Source organism: Mixophyes fleayi, chromosome 1 (genome assembly GCF_038048845.1).
Source record: "Mixophyes fleayi isolate aMixFle1 chromosome 1, aMixFle1.hap1, whole genome shotgun sequence".
Taxonomy (NCBI): domain Eukaryota; kingdom Metazoa; phylum Chordata; class Amphibia; order Anura; family Limnodynastidae; genus Mixophyes; species Mixophyes fleayi.
Window position 1 is genome coordinate 40,165,130 of NC_134402.1, and position 21,081 is coordinate 40,186,210.

Below are 21,081 nucleotides of genomic sequence, written 5' to 3' on the forward strand. Positions count from 1 at the left end.
TACAAAGTACAAATACAAATCAAATGAAATACAAGCATCTATTGTTTTACCATTTAAAAATTAAATTGGAATCTTTTCTGCAGTAGAGCAAATGTAAATGTACACTAAGTAGTGCGAATAGATGGCCATGACTTGATATAATATACCCATGATGCTATTGATTGAAGTACATTTTAAGTGACTATCAGCTGGACAGGTCAGAGCGCAGGAAGTCACTCAGAAGTGGTTAGATAGTGCTACTGATAGTCATCATTATCATACTGTTACACCAGCCCTACAGCACATGCAGAGGCGCACCTACTAAAAGGCGTATCTGGTGATGTATCCACTTCTAATTGTGATGCAATTACATAAACGTGCCCTTATTGTACTCAGTCTATGCTGGCCTGCCTGTCCCCATTCTCCCTCTCCAGCCATAAGGAGATACAAGTCAACTATATGCAAAAAAACTATATACCAGATTAAGTGTAGTTAAAACCAAACTCATTGTCTTCCCTTCTTCCAGATCCTCATCCCATCTTTTTCTCTCTGTCTCTGTTAACAAGACCAGCATCTCTTCTGTTTCCCAACGACGCTGCCTGGGCGTCACCCTCGACTCTTCCCTCTCCAACCAAATTCAATCTCTAGCCCAATCCTGTCGCTTCCAACTTTTACAATTATTATTTATTTATTTTTAACACTGTTAACTGTCGGCGGTTCCAGCGAACATATAGCCACCAGACCTGATGTCATTGATGATTTAATGTCGGCATTGTGATGCATATCATATACAATATAATATAATTATATTTAAATTAGAAGTGTTGGCTTTTTTTTTAGAAATTGTCTGTGCGTGTTTTTTTGCAAGATCTAAAAAGAAAAAAATAACAATAATAAATACACAATATTTGGATATTCATTGAAACAGTATACTGGAGCCCAAATGTATTGGTTAAAGACATACTGGGCCTGATTCATCTGCGGACGTAAGTCCTGTTGCGTGCCGCATTTTGCATGAAATTGCTCTGTGCATGCTCAGAAACAAACCTTACGTCATTTGCAGAATACGTACATATCTTACACAAGACAGTGCAAAAACCTTAATTCATGCACTTATCATCTCCCGCATTGACTATTGCAATTCCCTCCTTACTGGTCTTCCCCAAAACAGACTCAAACCCCTACAATCTATTTTGCACGCTGCGGCAAGATTGATTTTCAATGCAAATCGTTATTCCTCTGCTGAATCACTCTGTCCGTCTCTATACTGGTTGCCTGTTTTCTACCGAATCCAATATAAAATACTTTTACTAACCTACAAGGCCATCAACAAAGTTGCACAAACATACATCTCCTCTCTTGTCTCAAAATATCTCCGTTCTGCACAAGATTGCATCTCTCATCCACCCTCATTACATCCTCCCATTCCCGGTTACAGGACTTTTTTCGACCTGCACCCACTCTATGCCATTCACTTTCTTGCACAATAAGACTCTCCTCTGGTCTGCTTTCAAGCGTTCTCTGAAAACCCACCTCTTCAGACAAGCTTATAATATTCCTCAACCGCCCTCTTAACCTCACTAGATTACCCTATTACCACTCGTTAGACAATTTCACACAAGACGATTACCCCCTGACCAACATTTTTGTGTGACGGGATCATTTAGCTTACAAATCACTTTTACCTCTGCAGTCTGGCTGGACCGAAATGCAAAATGTAGATTAAATCTCATGTATCAAACTCCCATTGTCCCATAGATTGTAAGCTTGCGAGCAGGGCCTTCTCACCTCTTTGTTCATTTTACTCAGTTTGTTTCTTACTGTATTTGTACCCAATTGTAAAGTGCTACGGAATATGTTGGCGCTATATATAAATAAATGATGATGAGCGCAATTGCATCCAATTTAAGTCCAAACACAAATGACACTTCCAACTACCTACAGCTTGATGGGTGGAACGGGCATGGGAAAATGGGGCCCATAGGCAATGTGCAGAAAGATTGAGGTGCACACATTCGTCCGATTCAAGCTTTGGGATGTTTTAGGTACATTTTTGTCAGCCCTATCAATTGCACCAGCTACAGGGCAGGTGTAAGCGCTGACTGATAGTGATGACTGAAACGTATGAATGCCAGAACATGTGTTTGCAAGTAAGAGAGACTATAACACTGCATTTTATGTACAGTACCCATTAAGAACATCCTGATTTTTGTATTTCATGTTAAAAAAAATGTAAAACAAAGTGTAATAATGATTATAGTATTAATAGTTGTAAATATAATTTTATAATTTTATAATGATTAGAGTATTAATAGTTGTAAATTAATTGTATTTGTTCCATGCATTCTGATGGGGTTTTATATTGCACATATGCATGTGCGTATCCTGCAGTGAGTTCTGTCTCTCTGCATACACAGAGACATATAACCAGAGTGTACTTATACCTATATTTAAATGGAAGCGTTTCTTGAGATCCGCTTGTACTTGTTTAAACGCAAGTACATTCACATTGTGTCCCAAGATGAATGAGGCCTGCTGTATATCTTTATATATAGGATATATGCTGCCTACTTCCAAGAGCAAATATTTAAGAGGTGGGTCTGGGGGGAGATCCCATCAGGATGTTTATAGCTCACAAAGTAAATTTTCATTTAAAGCAATGAAATATTTTTGTCAGAAATGGAAAACACTTCATAAAATTGACCACCTCAATAAAAAATACAGTAACTATGAATTTAAATAAATAGAGCTTATTTGTTTTTCTTTCAGCAGAAATAATTTTCCCCATATGTGTTTTTGTTATTCCTCCTGTGTCTACCTTTTGGTAAGGTTACGAAACTCTTGTTTCTGACTTTGCTTGAAATGTAAACATCCATCTGCCCCTTGGCTTACAGCCTAAAGCTGCTTCCCTTCCTCGATTCAGCTGTTTGTATAAATTGGTGGTGACTGCCCAGTTATGTGTGCATTGATTTACAAACCACAGAGAGAACCATTAGCAGCGCTTTGCTGACAATCTGCAAACAGTAATGAAGCTTTTGCAGACTATCTTAGCACTTCATATATTCTTCCTTTTCACTGACTCTGCTCCCCTGACGTGTTATTCCAGAGTGGTAGCTCTGAGCAAGGAAATCACAGAGTCTTTTCAAACGTTGCAGAGGATTGTGCCAGCTGTAAGTTACTGGAAGATTCAGAGCAGATAGGAGGATTACAATCATCTTGTTATAATAGCTTTCATCTGTTGCTTTTTAAAACAGGGGCCATGCATGGACTTTCTGCCAATGCTTTACTTGGACATACACGTGAGTATTATGATTTTATGATGGTTTTATGAGTAGGACCCACCCTACTGGACATTAGAGTGATGGTAGAAGTCACAGACGGGCTCTTTAACTATATACAAGGATGAAGCTATAGGCCAAATGCATTATACAGGTCACAGAAATCATTGGCGATTTCTATTATCCATAACCATGTACAGTATGGGGTCCATTATTCTTTATAATACACAATGAATATTAAAGGGAAGACAACAGAAGTCATTGTTTATAAGCGATGATAGCAGACTTCACTGTTAATATGGTTATTATTTACAGGAATATATATATATATACATATATATATATATATATATATATATATATCATCATCATCATCATCATTTATTTCTATAGCGCCACTGATTTCGCAGCGCTGTACAGAGAACTCATTCACATCAGTCCCTGCCCCATTGGAGCTTACAGTCTAAATTCCCTAATATAGACACACACTCACAGACAGACAGACAGACAGGTAGAGGAGACTAGGGTCAATTTTGATAGCAGCCAATTAACCTACTAGTATGTTTTTGGAGTGTGGGAGGAAACCGGAGCACCCAGAGGAAACCCACGCAAACACAGGGAGAACATACAAACTCCACACAGATAAGGCCATGGTCGGGATATATATATTTATGTATTACACAAAAGTAACATGACCAATATCACTGTACATCCTTTATTTTCTCCTACTTGCTCTTACAACTGAGGTATATGTATTGAATTGAATTAATATTGAAAAAGTCAATAATTTATTTAGTTGACCAGGTTACTGTATAAAGAAAGTAAGTAGGAATTATGGAAGCAGCATTGTCAAGCTGGAGAGTATGATACAGTACTGTATGCTATACATTATATATTTTATTTTTACCAAACCAGAAAATGTAGCATATATATTATACTGTAGACGGCTGCATTCACAGCAACTAATATTTGGGTTATATTGGGCTAGAGTTTAATCAAATTAATTTGTATAATATTTAAAAACCTGTGTGCAACTAAATTGTAACATGTGAAAATCACTGGTTTTATTACATGCTCCTCTTGGTGTATCTTAAATAAAACTGTTTTTGAAAGTGCGCATGGCCTACCAGTCAATGGGTGCTAGGGCTTGCCGAGACTTTTTAATGGATAATAGTACTTCATTGTATTATTAATATTATTATTATTATTATTATTATTATTATTATTATTATTATTATCATTTATTTATATATCAGCATATTCCATATTCCATCATCAGCATATTCCATAGCGCTTTACAACTGGGAACAACACAGTAATAAAAAGAGACTGGGTATTAAAGACAGACAGAGAGGTAAGAGGGCCATGCTCACCAGCTTACAGTCTATACGACAATGGGAGTTTGATACATGAGGATCAGTGCTACAAATTGCATATTGGTCCAGCCAATTAAAAAGTGCTTAGTGGGCTATGATCCAGACACACAACAATGTTGGTCAGGGGGTCAGGGGTCACAGGGCTGATTGAGTTTAGATAGAACACATGGAAGTCTTATATGAACTGTGTAGAGGGTGGAATAGGGTACTCTATGGAACTTAAAAGGGTGGTTCAGGAATTTTATAAGCTAGCCTTAAGAGGTGGGTTTTCAGATAATGCTTGAAGGTTTGAAGACTAGTGGAAAGTCTTGTTGTGAGAAGAAAGAAATTTCACAAAGTGCGTGCAGCCCGGAAAAAATCCTGTAAGCAGGAATGGGAGCAGGTAATGATTATGGATGAGAGACACAGATCTTGTGAAGAACGTAGGTGTCAAGTTGGGAGATATTTTAGAACAAGTGAAGAGATGTAAGTTGAGTGAAGGAGCAGTTTTCACAGAAAATCAATCTAGTCGCTGCATGCAAAATAGGTTGTAAAGGTGAGAGTATAATTCAGGAAAGAGCAATAAGGATGGTATTGCAATAGTCTATGCTGGAAATGATGATTGGGTAAATTAAAGTTTTTAAAGTGTTTTGATTAAATACTTGTTTACCAGACATTGCCTGTTTGCCTGTTGCCCTGACCTCTGCCTGTTTACCAGACCTTGCCTGTTTGCCTGTTGCCCTGACCTCCACCAGATTGCCGGCCCGCGGCCATCAGCTAGAATTTACTCTGTCTCCTGGACATCCTCCTACCATCTGTGCTACGGTCACCAAACATAAGCTCTTACTACATATGAGTTAAGACCTGGGGGTAACTTAGTACCTGTTAGCAAAACTTGATCTACAGGAAAGACGACTGCTATGCACGCAGACCTCTACTGCTTGTTCTAGGAGTTTATGTTTGGGACGCTAGCCAAAACACATAGAGATGATACTGACATGCAAAGGAGCTTATTAGTTTTCCAAGAGAGGTGGTATAGATAGCTCATAGCAGAGGTCCTTGGCCTGAGCCTTGTCGTACTCCAATCGATAAAGGAAGCAGAGGGAAGGTGGATACAGAGAAGCAAGCACTTGAAGCGGGATTAGACAGGTAGGATGAGAACAAGGATAGGACAGTGTCCTGAAGACCAATGTCAAATGCAGCAGAGAGATCCAAGAGAATTAGAATAGAGTAATGGCCTTTACATTTAGCAGTGATCAAATCATGGACAACCTTAGTCAGTACAGTCACTGTGGAGTGTTGGGACTGAAGAGGGTCCTGTAGGTTGTGTGAGAAAATAAAGCATGCGAAGCGTATATAGTCAATTCTGTCAAGAAGCTTGGAAGGGCATGGGACAGTAATTTGAGAGAGCGTTTGGACCAAACTTTGTTTTCTCAGAATAGGAGATATCAATGCGTGCTTGAATAAGATACCAGTAGACAGAGAGATTACAGATTTTAGTGTGTTGAATTAATTGTCTAAAACTTGCTTAGGAAAGAATACCGGAAAAGTGAATTTTCCCTATGTAATGCCTTTAAATCTAAAATATATTTACTTGTAGTATTTATAGTACCAAAAGAAAGACCAATACGTCCAGAAAGCATATTCAAATGTTATCCCTGACAAATCTGATTGTCACGGTTGGCTTACTGGAAATAGATCCCTAGGCTCTGCTGAACATGGCTAGGCCCACCCACGGGCACGGAGTCAAACAGGCCAGTGGTTTTAATCCAGGAACCCCCGCAAGGAGGTATGGTCTTAGCGGCACCAAACCTGCAGGTTGCGGTCCCGCGAGTGAGTGAACATCAGAACCATGTGGAGGAGCCAGGCAAAGCAGGAAGAAATGATGGATCCCACAGGTAAGTGGTATAGATACAGGAAGAGAGGTACTGGAGCAATGATAGTTCAACACAGGCCACGAACTGAGAGCAGGCTGGAATAGCGCAGATAACTCGGAATAACAGCTGATGAGTCACAGATGTAGTAGCGGCTCTGAGTGGTAGCGATGAGAGAACCAGAGCTGTCACGATAAAGTACACTGGAGATGGTAAGAGAGGTACTGAAGCAGCGATAGTTCAACACAGGCCACGAACTGAGGGCAGGCTGGAATACACGCAAACCACAAGGAGAACAGGAACCAGAACCACAGGCTGCAGGAGGTGAGCTTGATGAACAGGCATCAGACAGGTGAACCCAGGTGGTTTAAATAGTGCTCCAATAATGCTTAGCCAATGAAAAGAGAGAGGAGGCCCTGAAGTGCAATAGACTTGCACCTGCGCAGATCTGATAATAGCTGAATGAATGAATAGTGTCTGACGCTGAAACATGGCAGTTTCCAGATCAATGAGATGCAGGTAACGAGACAGGTACCCGTTTGCAGACCGGAGCGTTACACTGATGCATCACTAGAATCGGCCTAAACTCTCGAGTGAACACATCAAATAAAACATCTGGCCCTGAAAGGGTCAAATGTTTGCTCTTTTTTTAAGTTAAGAATAAGAATTTTGCTCTTTTATTTGTGCAACGAAGGTAGTAGAATATGCATTTTGTTTAGTGTTATTTATAGTAAACAATTTAGTCGTTTGAATAGATACAGACGAACAAGTTTAATTAATCCTACATTGCTCTGTTTCAGAATTCCTGTGTAATGACAAGATTGCGCGAGTTTATATCAGTCCCAAAATGTGGAAGATTGCCAAGAGTGACAGCTTTAAAGAAGAAAGTGCGAAACTTATATAACATCATGAATTCAGTCTGCAGAAGAGTATGTTGTTTTCATTTTATGAATGAAATTTAGAAAAACACGGCGTTAACACAGTTATTGGCCTGTTTGTTCAAGGAATGTTAGGGCTACTGCGGAGATGTGTTTTTGGGCCATGTTGGCTGGATAGGAGTGCAAAGGAAACAAAATGTTTCATGCTCCTATAAGCTCAGACACTTGTTTAAATAGCGTGACTTAACTACTGTCCAATTAGTGTGAAAGCTGTAATTAACTTATGTGAAGGAAAGGAGGTGTAGTGACCATTATAGAACCTATATAATATAATGTTTATCACAATATACTGTGCTGTGGTACCATATGCTTCCCTGTGACACTCTTTCCACACAAGCATCGAGGAGGTCTTGAGGCATGTTTTGGTGGAAATTTAGTTATGTCACTGGTTGAAGGTTCACAAATGTCTAAAACATATAAATAGGCTGAAGGGAATCAAACATTTCTATGCCACTTGCTTTGGCAGCACAGTATTTGTTTTGAATTTTACATGATTACATGCATGATAGTTATAATGAAATATCTCAGTTTAAGGCAATAACGGGGTCATATAGAGTTGGGCGCATTTACGTCCAAAATGCGTGCCTGAAAAGTACAAGATAGATGCAACTTAAAACAGTATGTTGGAATGCGACTGCATGAAGATATATTTAAAGCGCATCAAAATATGATTTATTTTTGTCATGGTGCGCCCACAATCTAGAAATGTCTGTTAATATGTCAGTCAACCTTGTTAACTTGATGATGATGATGATGATGAGTGGCTTTCTCTATTTATAGATTTATATTTATAATAAAATAAATATATAAATACAAATCATCAGTTGTCCCCAGAGTGAACCAAACACCAACTGTTTACCGCTAATGTGTTTTAACGAACAGCCTGCTTTCACCCCCCCCGAAGGCCACAACCAGCACCAAGCTATGACAGACTGAGCAAGTTACACTATAAAAGGGCCCCCCTGTCATAGTGGGACACAGCTCCAGTCTGTTCAGCATGGAGCTCAATTCCCTAGGGCAATCTGGACAGCCAAATGTGCCCACCCCCAGGACAAATCAGCCCCGGTGTTAAAAATACTTGAGATTCTACCAACATCACTGTTGGAGAAATTAGCTTAGAAAAGTATTAGTAGAAAAATAGTATTTTAATAGGTGTCTCTACTAGTTTGAGCAACCCCTGGCTACTATAATCTGCTAGAGTATGCTGGCGCTTGTAAAGCTACAAGTGTCTGCCTACCCATGGCTGCTAGAGCATTCTGGGACCTAGGACCCGTAGTGCCACATAGTAAAATCCTTTAACAAAAAAAAAAAACACACCATAGTAAATGTAGTTTCATTTAAGTAAACACTCACCCCAAAGCCTTATTCTACACTTTATTATACAGCTAAATCCATACAAATGTTCTTCCTGATAGATAATAACAGCTTGCTCCTTGAGGAGCTGTGATGCGAATGACAGGTCGCGGTCCTGTCCACAACTAACCAATCCAGAGCAGCTTTGCTTGGATTGGTTAGAGCGTAAAAAAGGACACTCTGATAGGTTATGTGCAAATAGACCTCAATGAACTTTATTGTATCAATGATGTTCATTGATACATAGTTGTGTAACGAGGGATTTTCGTGTCCTGGGTGAGAGAAAACAGTAGTGCCCATCTCCTCTTCCACTTAGTGGGAGTGATCATAGGAAGGGCCATGGCCAACAAACTGAGGGGTCATACCTAGCAGAGAATGTGGTTAGCCCTTTACAATCACACATGTTGCACCGTCCTACTTATGGCTCTGATTACAATGCCATTGGTAGGTCTACAGTAAATTTGTATGTACAGGGTGATTCAAAAGTCGCAGTACACCCTTTTATTTCAAAAACTCTACAGGAATTGGGCCGATTTCAAGATGGCGCCCATGTTTGGTACATACCGTAAAAGATATACCACGCCACCCATACCTTACTGGAGTATTCAGGTTTCCCAATTTCCTGTAGAGTTTTTGAAATAAAAGGGTGTACTGCGACTTTTGAATCACCCTATACTAATATAAATAAATATATAACCCACCTGCCTAATATTGTGTTGGTCCCCATCATGCCACCAAAACAGCTTTGTCGAGGCATGGACTCCACAAGGCCTCTGAAGGTCTCCTGTGGCATCTGGCACCAAGAAAAGACGTTAGCAGCAGATCCCTTAAGCCCTGTAAGTTGCGCGGTGCGGCCTCCATGGCTGGTAATTGTTTGTCCAGCACAGCCCACAGATGGTCGATCAGATTGAGATCTGGGGAATTTGGAGGTCAAATCAACACCGTGAACTCATTGTCATGTTCTTTAAACCATTCCTAAACAATTTTTGCAGTGTGCCAGGGCTCATTATCCTGCTGAAAGAGGCCACTGCCATCAGGAAATACCATTACCATGAAGGGGTGTACTTGGTCTGCAACAATGTTTAGGTCTGTGGTACGCGTCACAGAAGCATGCACATGAATGCCAGGACCCAAGGTCTCCCAGTAGAACATTGCCCAGAGCATCACACTGCCTCTGCCAGTTTGCCTTCTTCCCATAGTGTATTATAGCGATTTTCCCTTTTTTTTAACTTACAGTTGCGTAAAATGTGTTCTCCGCTTTCAGACAAATTTAATGTATATTTTGTACATACCCTAAATCAACTTTTACTAAATCAATTGCTTAATTTAAAGATAACCAGTGGATAAATCATTCCACAAAACTGACAACCTGCAATGCATTGAATTTAATACACTTATTTCCATGCACTAACCAGAAGTAAATGAAAGGTGTGATATACAGGGAAATGATCCCTGGCAATCATAGCTGTCAGTCAGCATGCTGTATTCACTCCCTCTTCTACAAGCGCTAGTATGATCTGGCAGCCATGAGTATGATGGCGCTAGTAACTCTGTAATTGTCAGTGTACCCAAGCAAACAATGGCTGCCAGTGCTTTCTAGAACTGTAGTGCCACATATTAAAATACAATTTTTTTACTTTTTTACTAAAAATGAATTACCCCAACACACACCAGCCAGGGATTTTGGGAAGAGCCATAGTGACATCTGCAAGGGGCTGATTTTTCCCAGGCCATTCTGCAGTGGTCACAGTGTGACTTTTTTAACTCTGCAAATGATGATGATCATCAACCTGGACTTTTGCTCCAGGGGTCAAGCACCCATGAGAGATACACCTCCTTACATGTGTATCTGTCCATGCAACCACCTCTAATTGTATCCCAATGATCTTAAAACGTCCTTACTGTACTCTACTATACTGTACTGCCCTATGCTTGCGTTCCCCGTTAAGTCTCTCCAGGCCTACGGAGATGCAAGTCAGTTATATAAAAAAATCCTTGAAAGGAACGCATGCGTACGCATTTTTGGTGCAAATATGCAATACAGAAGAGCTTATTTTATGCAAAGAAACCAGACAGTTCTAACACTAAATGATCCCCTATATAAGTCGGAAGATATTGGAGACTTTCCTGAAGAGCAAGACATATATAGTTCCATGTCTGGGAGAAGCTTTATTCACAAGTCATCTCTTGGATAAATTAAAGGCTCACTCACCCACACCAGTGATGTAAAGGTTCTTGTCCAGGCATTATCAACTAAGAGGAGAAAAAGTAACAGCCAAGGACGGATTGACAATAGGCCTGTACAGGTGAACTGAAGCGAGTACAAATTATCGGAGCCCGGCCTGCCTCCTCTCTGCATGTGGCCTCCCTCAGTATCTCAACCGTATTTGTTATTATGACAGCTTCTCTTTTTGTCTCTCCTTCCACATGTGACAGCCTCCCTTTCTCTCTCCCGTCCTTCCCATCCACATGTGACAGCTTCCCCCTGTTTCTCCCACCCCTCTGTGAGTAAAGGACTCCCCTATCCTCCATGAGTAAAAGCCTCTCTCTCCCTCAGTGTGTGATAGCCCCCATTTTCCTTATCACCCAACATTAGTTTCTCTGGCTGCGGGCACTGAACAATGGAGGCATACCCACGGCACAATGGGGGCATGACTATGGCACAATGGGGACCTGACCATGGCACAATAAGGCCTGGCCACACTCCCAGGGCATGCCTAGCACTTTTGAAGTGCTAAGCTGACCTGTACCCCCCTACAAACACCATTTCTGGCACCCATTCACAGCTGCTCTGTCATACCGTGCAGCAGTGAACAGAATACCTCCCAACATTCCAACAAATCTGTCCCGATCGAGATGGCAGAACAGAGCCCTCAAATCAGGACTGTCCCACCTAAATCAGGACAGTAGGGAGGTATGCTTTCCCCTTCATGATCCCCCCTGCCTCCCCTCTACGTCTAACAGCCTCCTCATCAGTATCCTCCCACCCCGCTCAGCATGCAACAGCCTTTGTTTTCCCACTTCCTCTCCTTCCTCCCCTCCTCTTTGTGGCAGGCTCACCCCTCTCTGCTTGTGTGACAGCTTCTCCTTAGGTCTCACCCTTCCACATGTGACAGCCTTCCTCTCTGTCTCCACCCCGCATACCCTCATAGTTCTCATCTCCACTCGACACGGCAACCTCCTTCTCCCTCCCCTTCACGTGTGACAGCCTCTCTCTCCCTCCCAATAATATGGAATATTTCTGCCCCTCTCCCTCCCCTCAAATTGTGGCAGCCACCCCCTCTTCCCCCCCCCCCTCTGTCTCACCTCTGTGTGTGACAACCTAACCTCTGATTGTGACAAACTCCCTCTCCCTCCCCTCCAAATGTGAGAGCCTCTATTAAAATCCCTCAGACTGTGCCTCCTGTCTCCTCAGTATGTGACAGCCTCCCCCTGTCTCCTTACTATGTGACAGCCTCCCCTCTGGCTCCTCAGTATGTGACAGCCTTCCCTCTGTCTTCTCAGTATGTGACAGCCTCCCCTCTATCTCCTCAGTATGTGACAGCCTTCCCTCTGTCTCCTCAGTATGTGACAGTCTCCCCTCTGTCTTCTCAGTATGTGACAACCTCCCCTCTGTCTCCTCTGTATGTGACAGCCTTCCCTCTGTCTCCTCAGTATGTGACAGCCTTCCCTCTGTCTTCTCATTATGTGACAACCTCCCCTCTGTCTCCTCTGTATGTGACAGCCTCCCCTCTATCTCCTCAGTATGTGACAGCCTTCCCTCTGTCTTCTCAGTATGTGACAGCCTCCCCTCTATCTCCTCAGTATGTGACAGCCTTCCCTCTGTCTCCTCAGTATGTGACAGTCTCACCTCTGTCTTCTCAGTATGTGACAACCTCCCCTCTGTCTCCTCTGTATGTGACAGCCTCCCCTCTATCTCCTCAGTATGTGACAGCCTTCCCTCTGTCTCCTCAGTATGTGACAGCCTCCCCTCTGGCTCCTCAGTATGTGACAGCCTTCCCTCTGTCTTCCCAGTATGTGACAACCTCCCCTCTGTCTCCTTTGTATGTGACAACCTCCCCTCTGTCTCCTCTGTATGTGACAGCCTCCCCTCTATCTCCTCAGTATGTGACAGCCTTCCCTCTGTCTCCTCAGTATGTGACAGTCTCCACTCTGTCTCCTCAGTGTTAGGAACTCCCAAGTCAGTACAGTGAAACTCGGGAACTACTCAGAAGGCCAGGTGTTCGCTGGAGCCCCTAGTGGTGGGGACAGACTGGGCTGCGGGCCGACCGAGGGTCGAGTAACGTATACTGACTTAAAGGAGTTCCCAGGAGTGGAGTGATTGGTGGACTGTAGTATAAGAAGAATCCTAGGTCAAAAGGTCACAGGCACAGATGCAATATCCAAGGGCAAGCGAAGGGTCAAACTCACAGGCAGAGAGGCAAAATCCGAATTCCAGGCAAAAGGTCAAGGTCAGAAGAGAAGGGTCACAGGTCCAATAACAAGCAGGGGTCAAAACACGGGTAGTCAAATCCAAGGTAGCAGGAACCAAAATGGATAGCACAAGCAGGCAGCAGAACTGAGGACAGAACGCTATAACCGGCAGTGAGGCTGCAGACCTCACTGCCCTAAATACCACAAGCCACCAATCAGAGCCTAGCTCTGAGTCTCACACAGCCCCCATGATAATTACATTAATCAGCCCACAGACTGTGTTAAATTGCGCGCATGCGCCCGGCCACTAGTACCGCCGGGACGCAGCGCTAGATTATCAGCGTCGGACCGTTGCCTTGGCAACGGCCGACCAGGAAGTGGAAATGACGTCCCGGTCGTCAAGGTGACGGCCGGGACGCTAGCAGAACCAGGAGACGAGCCGCGGCGGCTCGTAACAGTACCCCCCCCTTGAGGACGGGTTAAGGAACCCCGACACCCCGGTTTAGTAGGAAATTTCCTGAAAAATTCTCTAATGAGTCTCCCAGCATGGAGACGCCTCCGCGGTATCCAGCATCGCTCCTCAGGGCCATAACCCTTCCAGTGCACCAGAAACTGAACTTGGCCTTGGACTCTCCTTGAGTCAAGGATTCTTTCAATGATATATTCCTGGTCTCCATTCACATCCAACGGCCGGGGCCTGCTAGAGGAAGGCTGACTGAATCTGCTGGGAGCAGCGACTTTCTTCAGAAGCAAACAATGGAAAGTAGATGGTATTTTTAAAGACGGTGGAAGTTTCAACCTGAAAGCCACTGGGTTTATCTTTTTCTCAATTGAAAATGGTCCAATGTATCGGGGCCCCAGTTTCTTGCAAGGTTGCCTCAACTTGATGTTCTGTGTGGACAACCAAACTCGATCTCCCACCTTCAGAGAACATGGCACACGATGGCGATCAGCGAAAGCCTTGGATTTTTGCAAGGCTTGACCCAGGGCAGAGTGCACCTTTTTCCAGATAGATCTCAACCTAGCCGTAAAAGAATCACTGGGAACAGCAGTAGAGAAAGAGTTAGACTTCGGGTGAAATCCAAGGTTGCAGAAGAACGGAGATGTGTGTATTGTGGAATGGCAGGAATTGTTGTAAGCGAATTCCGCCTAGGGCAAGAGAGAGGACCAGTTATCATGAAACTTTGAAACATAGATGCGTAAAAACTGTTCCAAGGACTGGTTGGTTCTTTCTGTCTGTCCATTCGACTGCAGGTGATACGCTGAGGACAAACTGATAGTGATCCCAATGGACTTACAAAAAGATCTCCAGAATCGTGCAATAAACTGAGATCCTCTGTCCGAGACGATGTCTTCAGGAAGACCATGGAGACGAAAGATGTGGGTCAGGAACACGGTAGCCAAAGTCTTGGCATCCGGTAGTTTGGGTAAGGATATAAAATGTGCCATCTTACTGAATCGGTCCACGACTACCCAAATGGTGTTATGGCCTGCAGATACTGGACGGTCAACAATAAAATCCATCGAAAGATGGGACCAAGGTCTGCTTGGAGCAGGCAAGGGTAGCAGTAGACCAGCAGGACGGTTCCTAGCAGATTTGTTTCTAGCACACTCAGGACAGGCACGAACGTAAGTCTCCACATCATCCGATAAGGTGGGCCACCAAAGCCAGCGAGAAAGGATTTCAATAGTCCTACGAATTCCCGGAAGACCAGCAGAGCGGTTGTTGTGACCCTCTATGAGGACAGGTCTCCTTAGATGAACCGGGACAAATAACTTGTTGAGAGGTGTCTGAACGGGAGCAATTTTCTGGAAGTGTTGGATAGTGGCTCCCAGATCCTGGGTGAGTCCGAGATGAATTGAAGTGGAAGGAATAATAGACTGCGAGTCAGGAGTTTGAGGATGCTGAGCCAAAAAACTTCGGGACAAAGAATCAGCCTTAATATTTTTTGCACCTGGACGAAATGTGATGATGAACCTAAATCTGGTGAAGAATAGGGCCCAGCGAGCCTGCCTGGGATTCAGAGTTTTTGCAGTCTGAATATATTGGAGGTTTTTATGGTCTGTGAAGATGGTAATGGTGTGTGCAGCCCCCTCCAACCAATGTCGCCATTCCTCCAATGCCAACTTAACAGCCAATAGTTCACGGTTTCCGACGTCATAATTACATTCCGCTGGCAGAAATTTTCTCGAGAAAAATGCACAAGGATGTAGTTTTTTACTCTGTGAGTCTTTCTGAGAGAGAATAGCACCAGCACCGACATCCGAAGTATCCACCTCCACAATAAACGGAAGTCCTGGGTCAGGGTGTCTAAGGACTGGGGCGGAAATGAATGCAGCTTTGAGAGCTGAAAAACTCGCCAGTGCTTCTGCGGACCACTCCGCTGGGTTTGCTCCTTTTCGAGTGAGGGCAGTGATAGGAGCCACTAACGAGGAGAATGAGCCAATAAACCTACGGTAATAATTGGCAAAGCCAAGGAATCTTTGGATCGCCTTCAAGTTAGTAGGTAGGACCCAATCCTGAATTGCCTGCACCTTGGCGGGATCCATAGCGAATCCTGATGAGGAGATGATATAACCCAGGAATGCCACTGTGGACACCTCGAATTCGCATTTCTCCCGTTTTGCGTACAGATGATGTTCACGCAATCTCAATAAAACCTGGCGGACATGCTGACGATGCTGAGATAGGGATTCAGAATAAATTAAGATGTCATCCAAATAAACAACCACTGTTTTTCCCAAGAACTCACGTAATACATCGTTAATCAGATCCTGAAAGACTGCCGGAGCGTTGCACAAACCGAATTGCATTACGAGATATTCGTAATGTCCCGAGTGGGTATTAAAGGCAGTCTTCCACTCATCCCCCTTCCTGATTCGGATAAGATTGTAGGCCCCTCGGAGGTCAATTTTAGAGAATACAGTAGCTGTTTTTAATTGATCGAACAGAACAGAGATCAAGGGTAACGGATACATATTCTTAATCGTGATACTATTTAGTCCACGGAAATCGATGCAAGGCCTCAGGCTGCCATCTTTTTTAGAAACGAAAAAACAACCTGCGCCAATCGGGGACTTAGAAGGGCGGATGAACCCTTTCTCGAGGTTTTCTTTTACATATAATTCCATGGCCTGAGTTTCAGTAAGGGATAGTGAATATAAACGCCCTTTGGGCAACTTAGAACCGGGTACCAATTCAATGGCGCAGTCGTATTCCCGGTGTGGTGGAAGTGAATCAGCTTTCTTCTTGCAAAAGACATCACTGAAGTCCTGATAGGGTACCGGCAACAATTCTGGACTAGGCTGTATAATTCTAAGAGGCAAGCAGGACGTAGAGCACCCGGGACTCCAACGGACAATCTCCCCTGTTTTTCCAATCAATAAGGGGGTTATGACTGCGAAGCCATGGATACCCCAATATCAAAGGAGCAGAGGGACAAGAGATGAGATAAAAGGAGAGCTCCTCCATATGGGGGACTCCTACAGACAACCGAACCATTGGAGTCCTGGCGAGAATCCTTCCCCTAGGCAAGGGGTTACCATCCAAACCACATGTGGTGATGCTTGATCCTAACCTGATATGTGGAATATCAAGTGTCTGAGCCAAATGCATATCCAGGAAATTACCAGCCGCACCACTGTCAAGAAAAGTCCATGGATCTCTCACGTAAAGTTAGACGTCCAGGGACTAATAAGGAATTGTCTGAAGAGGTAATCTGAAGACCCAAGCGCACCTCTTCACCTGCACTTAGGCTTTGGAGTTTCCCGGCTTGCTGGGACATGAACGGACTAAGTGGCCTGGTTGACCACAATACATACACAAACCTAGTGAGCGTCTTCTGGAGCGTTCCTCCGGAGGCAAGCGATAAGCGCCCAATTGCATAGGTTCAGAGGAATCGGGCAAAGTGTTATCAGAGCTTGTGAAAACATCCATCGGAGCAGCAGACTCCCGTTCAGCCTTTCTCTCTCTGATCCGACGATCAATTTTTATGACAAGTTGCATCAGGTTCTCCAGCGTGTCGGATATCGGATACTGAACTAAGGAATCCTTAATCTGCTCAGTAAGTCCTAAGCAAAATTGGCTTCACAATGCTGGGTCGTTCCAGGCGCTATCAGTGGACCATCGCCGAATTTCCGCACAATACTCTTCCGCTGAGCGACGTCCTTGCCTTAGCGTACGGAGATGAGCCTCAGCTGAGGCTACCCTGTCCGGGTCATCGTACAATAACCCCAGAGCTTGAAAGAAGGCATCCACAGACTGTAAGGCTGGATTTGTGGAAGGCAAGGAGAAGGCCCAAGACTGCAGGTCGCCCTGGAGTAATGAGATGATGATCCCTACCCTCTGCTGTTCGGAACCAGAGGAACGTGGTTTCAGACGGAAGTACAATTTGCAGCTCTCTTTGAAATTACGGAAGGCTGGCCTGCTTCCAGAGAATCGGTCAGGCAAATTCATCTTAGGCTCCAGTGTGTCACCAGTGGGAACTTGCTGGAGCTGCCGGTCTCTGGAAACCCCTTCTTAAACTGCCAGACGCTGGGATAAAGTCTGCACCACTTGGGAAACCGCCTGTATCTAGTTGGCCAGAATCTGGGCTGGGGACAGATTCGATTCTTCTCCGTCCATGGCCGTATGATACCAATCTTCCTTGGCCGGTTATAATGTTAGGAACTCCCAAGTCAGTACAGTGAAACTCGGGAACTATTTAGAAGGCAAGGTGTTCGCTGGAGCCCCTAGTGGTGGGGACAGACTGGGCTGCGGGCCGACCGAGGGTCGAGTAACGTATACTGACTTAAAGGAGTTCCCAGGAGTGGAGTGATTGGTGGACTGTAGTATAAGAAGAATCCTAGGTCAAAAGGTCACAGGCACAGATGCAATATCCAAGGGCAAGCGAAGGGTCAAACTCACAGGCAGAGAGGCAAAATCCGAATTCCAGGCAAAAGGTCAAGGTCAGAAGAGAAGGGTCACAGGTCCAATAACAAGCAGGGGTCAAAACACGGGTAGTCAAATCCAAGGTAGCAGGAACCAAAATGGATAGCACAAGCAGGCAGCAGAACTGAGGACAGAACGCTATAACCGGTAGTGAGGCTGCAGACCTCACTGCCCTAAATACTACAAGCCACCAATCAGAGCCTAGCTCTGAGTCTCACACAGCCCCCATGATAATTACATTAATCAGCCCACAGGCTGTGTTAAATTGCGCGCATGCGCCCGACCACTAGTACCGCCGGGACGCAGTGCTAGATTATCAACGTCGGACCGTTGCCTTGGCAACGGCCGACCAGGAAGTGAAAATGACGTCCCGGTCGTCAAGGTGACGGCCGGGACGCTAGCAGAACCAGGAGACGAGCCGCGGCGGCTCGTAACACTCAGTATGTGACAGTCTCCCCTCTTTCTCGTCAGTATGTGACAGTCTCCCCCTGTCTCCTCAGTATGTGACAGCCTCCCCTCTGTCTCCTCTGTATGTGACAGTCTCCCTTTTTTCTCGTCAGTATGTGACAGCCTCACCCCTGTCTCCTCAGTATGTGACAGTCTCCCATTGTCTCCTCACTATGTGACAGCCTCCCCTTCTTTCTCCACCCTCTCCCCTGTCCACTTGTAACAGTCTCTCCATGCCTCAGCAAGGCACACATGGACTTCGTATGTCTTAACATGCGAATCATTCACATGTGTTCTCAGCCAGGGGGGCAGACAGAAGAGTCTGTCTCCTACAGCATACAGAGTTCAGATAGAAGGTAATTGTGAGTGCCATCTTAGTGTAATGTGGATTGTAGTTAGTGGGGGTTGTATGCTATTAATTTGTGGTGTGATGGTGGGTACTATTTAATGGTGGAATGATATGACTATTAATTTATTGCCAGGGTCGTTCAGAGGCTATTAATTAAATGTTTGGCATTTGGAAAGAAGAAGGGCTATTTATGTAATGTGGTTGTTATTAATTTAATGTAATTGTGTGGCTGGGGGGGAAATAGGTCTATTTATTAAACAAGAATGCTATTAATTTAAGTATGGGGATACTTGGGGGTAAAGGGGCCTCATTATTAAACTTAGATTTTATTGATGTAATGTAGTTGGCTGGAGAGGGGGTAATCCTATTTTTGAAATGTATTATTGATTTTATGTCAGTGGAGGGAAGCTTAGAGTTTTTACCTTTTGCTCGGCTTTCCAGGAGGTGAATATAATCTCTTTTGTAAACAGGGCTCAACGTTTCAGTGTCTGGCCAAGAGCAACCGAGCTTCAGACACCAAGAACAGGTAATCAAAATTGCAAGAACAAGTAAGGACAGGGACAGGCTGGGCTGGAGGGCAGGGGGGCATCTGCCCCCTGGGTCAGTCCCATAGTGGGCTACCTTGGGCTGGGTCACTGAGATACTGCATTTTTTTATTTTAAAATGTTCCTAAGAGGCTGCTGAGTCGTGTCCTGCCCTCCCGGGCTAATATTTGCCAGCCCTCCCCCGCACATAAATGTCTGCCTCTTGTCCCAATTCTGGTGGGACAGTCGGAAGTTAGAAAATATTGCAGTAATAGAAACTAACTGTAAGGCAGTATGTCTTACATTCTATTACTAAACACTGTTCCTGTATTCTCACCTACAGCATCCACCAACTGTACACTATTACACCCAATATAACACTCATCATCATCATCCTTCGGGCACTGTTCCATTGTTATCTATGAATACAATTTAACTTTAAGAAAATAGAGAATGTAATATGGGGAACAAGGAAATTAAGTTATTTATGTCAATATACTGTATATTAATAAACATGCATTGTTTGTTCACATTGCTCAGATGTAACATATACCTAATTCATATCACTTTTCTCTCATGTTCTGCAGGACTTGGTCTTCTTTACTGATGACTGTGAAGCTCTTGATCAGTTGCCTACTTTGAATCCCACCACAATTGTTTCAAGATGAAGTGTACAGTGCTACACCCCTGAATGGCTATAGTATGGTTGTGCCTGCTCTAATCAAATGTGCTTATTATTTTGAACACCAGTGTCTAATAAATTAACTTTTATTAATGTATATCTACTAGCAGGCTGTGTTCAAAACATAAACTTAACCCACTAAAGCCTAGTATTTAGGGATCTCAAAGAAAAATCTTTGATCGACAGTAAATAGTTTACTAATCTTTGTAGGCATCATGATACACTATGTTAGTTGGGTGGCTACAAGAGGACCTATTACTTTCTGTTTTATAAGACAATTGTAAATTGTTTGCTCAAATTTTTCTTTAATCTACAAAGAAATATAAAAATAATTGGCTAAGGTTGCAGGCTTGTAGGTCTCTTCTTCACATAAGGAGAGAGTTTTGTAGTTCTGATAGTCCATAATTTAGGCCTTCAATGTAACGCATCTCAGCCAACAATTGTGTCACCTATGGTATATTCCAAATTTCAATGTATTTAATCTGTGGCCAATAAGAAAAAGCCCATTACTTTTAACTGCAAAAATTCTACGATGGATCCACTCACATTCAAGTTGTGTTAGAGTGTAGCAGTGTTATAGGTATTTTATATATACAAACATTTGTTTCTTTGTTTTTATTGTTCTCTTTATTTTGTACTGGAAAATAAAATGTTTCACTTGAAATTACAAACCTATAAATTAAAGGTTTATATGTACCTGATCATTGGTAAATTGTCATAAGTTTTTGGGCTCCCATTTGTTCTGGTTTTCTCATTTTCCATCATCGTTTTCCCTATAGGGGCCATTTACAACATAGAAGCCCAGTACCAGTGTCCTGCAAGTGTCATTGTGACAACATTTTATTTGCCAACAATACAGCACATTGACTAGTGTAGAACACTGTGGAAAGAGTAAATGATGTTATTCTTTGTTCGATGATGATCATTATTCAGATCAGACTTACCCCAACGTCTTGTCA

The 21,081-nt window shown here is 43.5% G+C and overlaps 1 protein-coding gene across 1 annotated transcript; it reads left to right on the top strand.

Annotated features, from left to right (window-relative positions):
• Positions 1-2,920: 2,920 nt before the first annotated feature.
• On the top strand, positions 2,921-20,843 carry CYTL1 (cytokine like 1). Its single transcript, XM_075194651.1, has 4 exons — positions 2,921-3,149; positions 3,234-3,278; positions 7,287-7,415; positions 20,028-20,843. Exons 1-4 carry the CDS (start codon positions 3,006-3,008, stop codon positions 20,106-20,108), a joined length of 399 nt encoding a protein of 132 aa, XP_075050752.1. The 5' UTR covers positions 2,921-3,005; the 3' UTR covers positions 20,109-20,843.
• Positions 20,844-21,081: the final 238 nt, after the last annotated feature.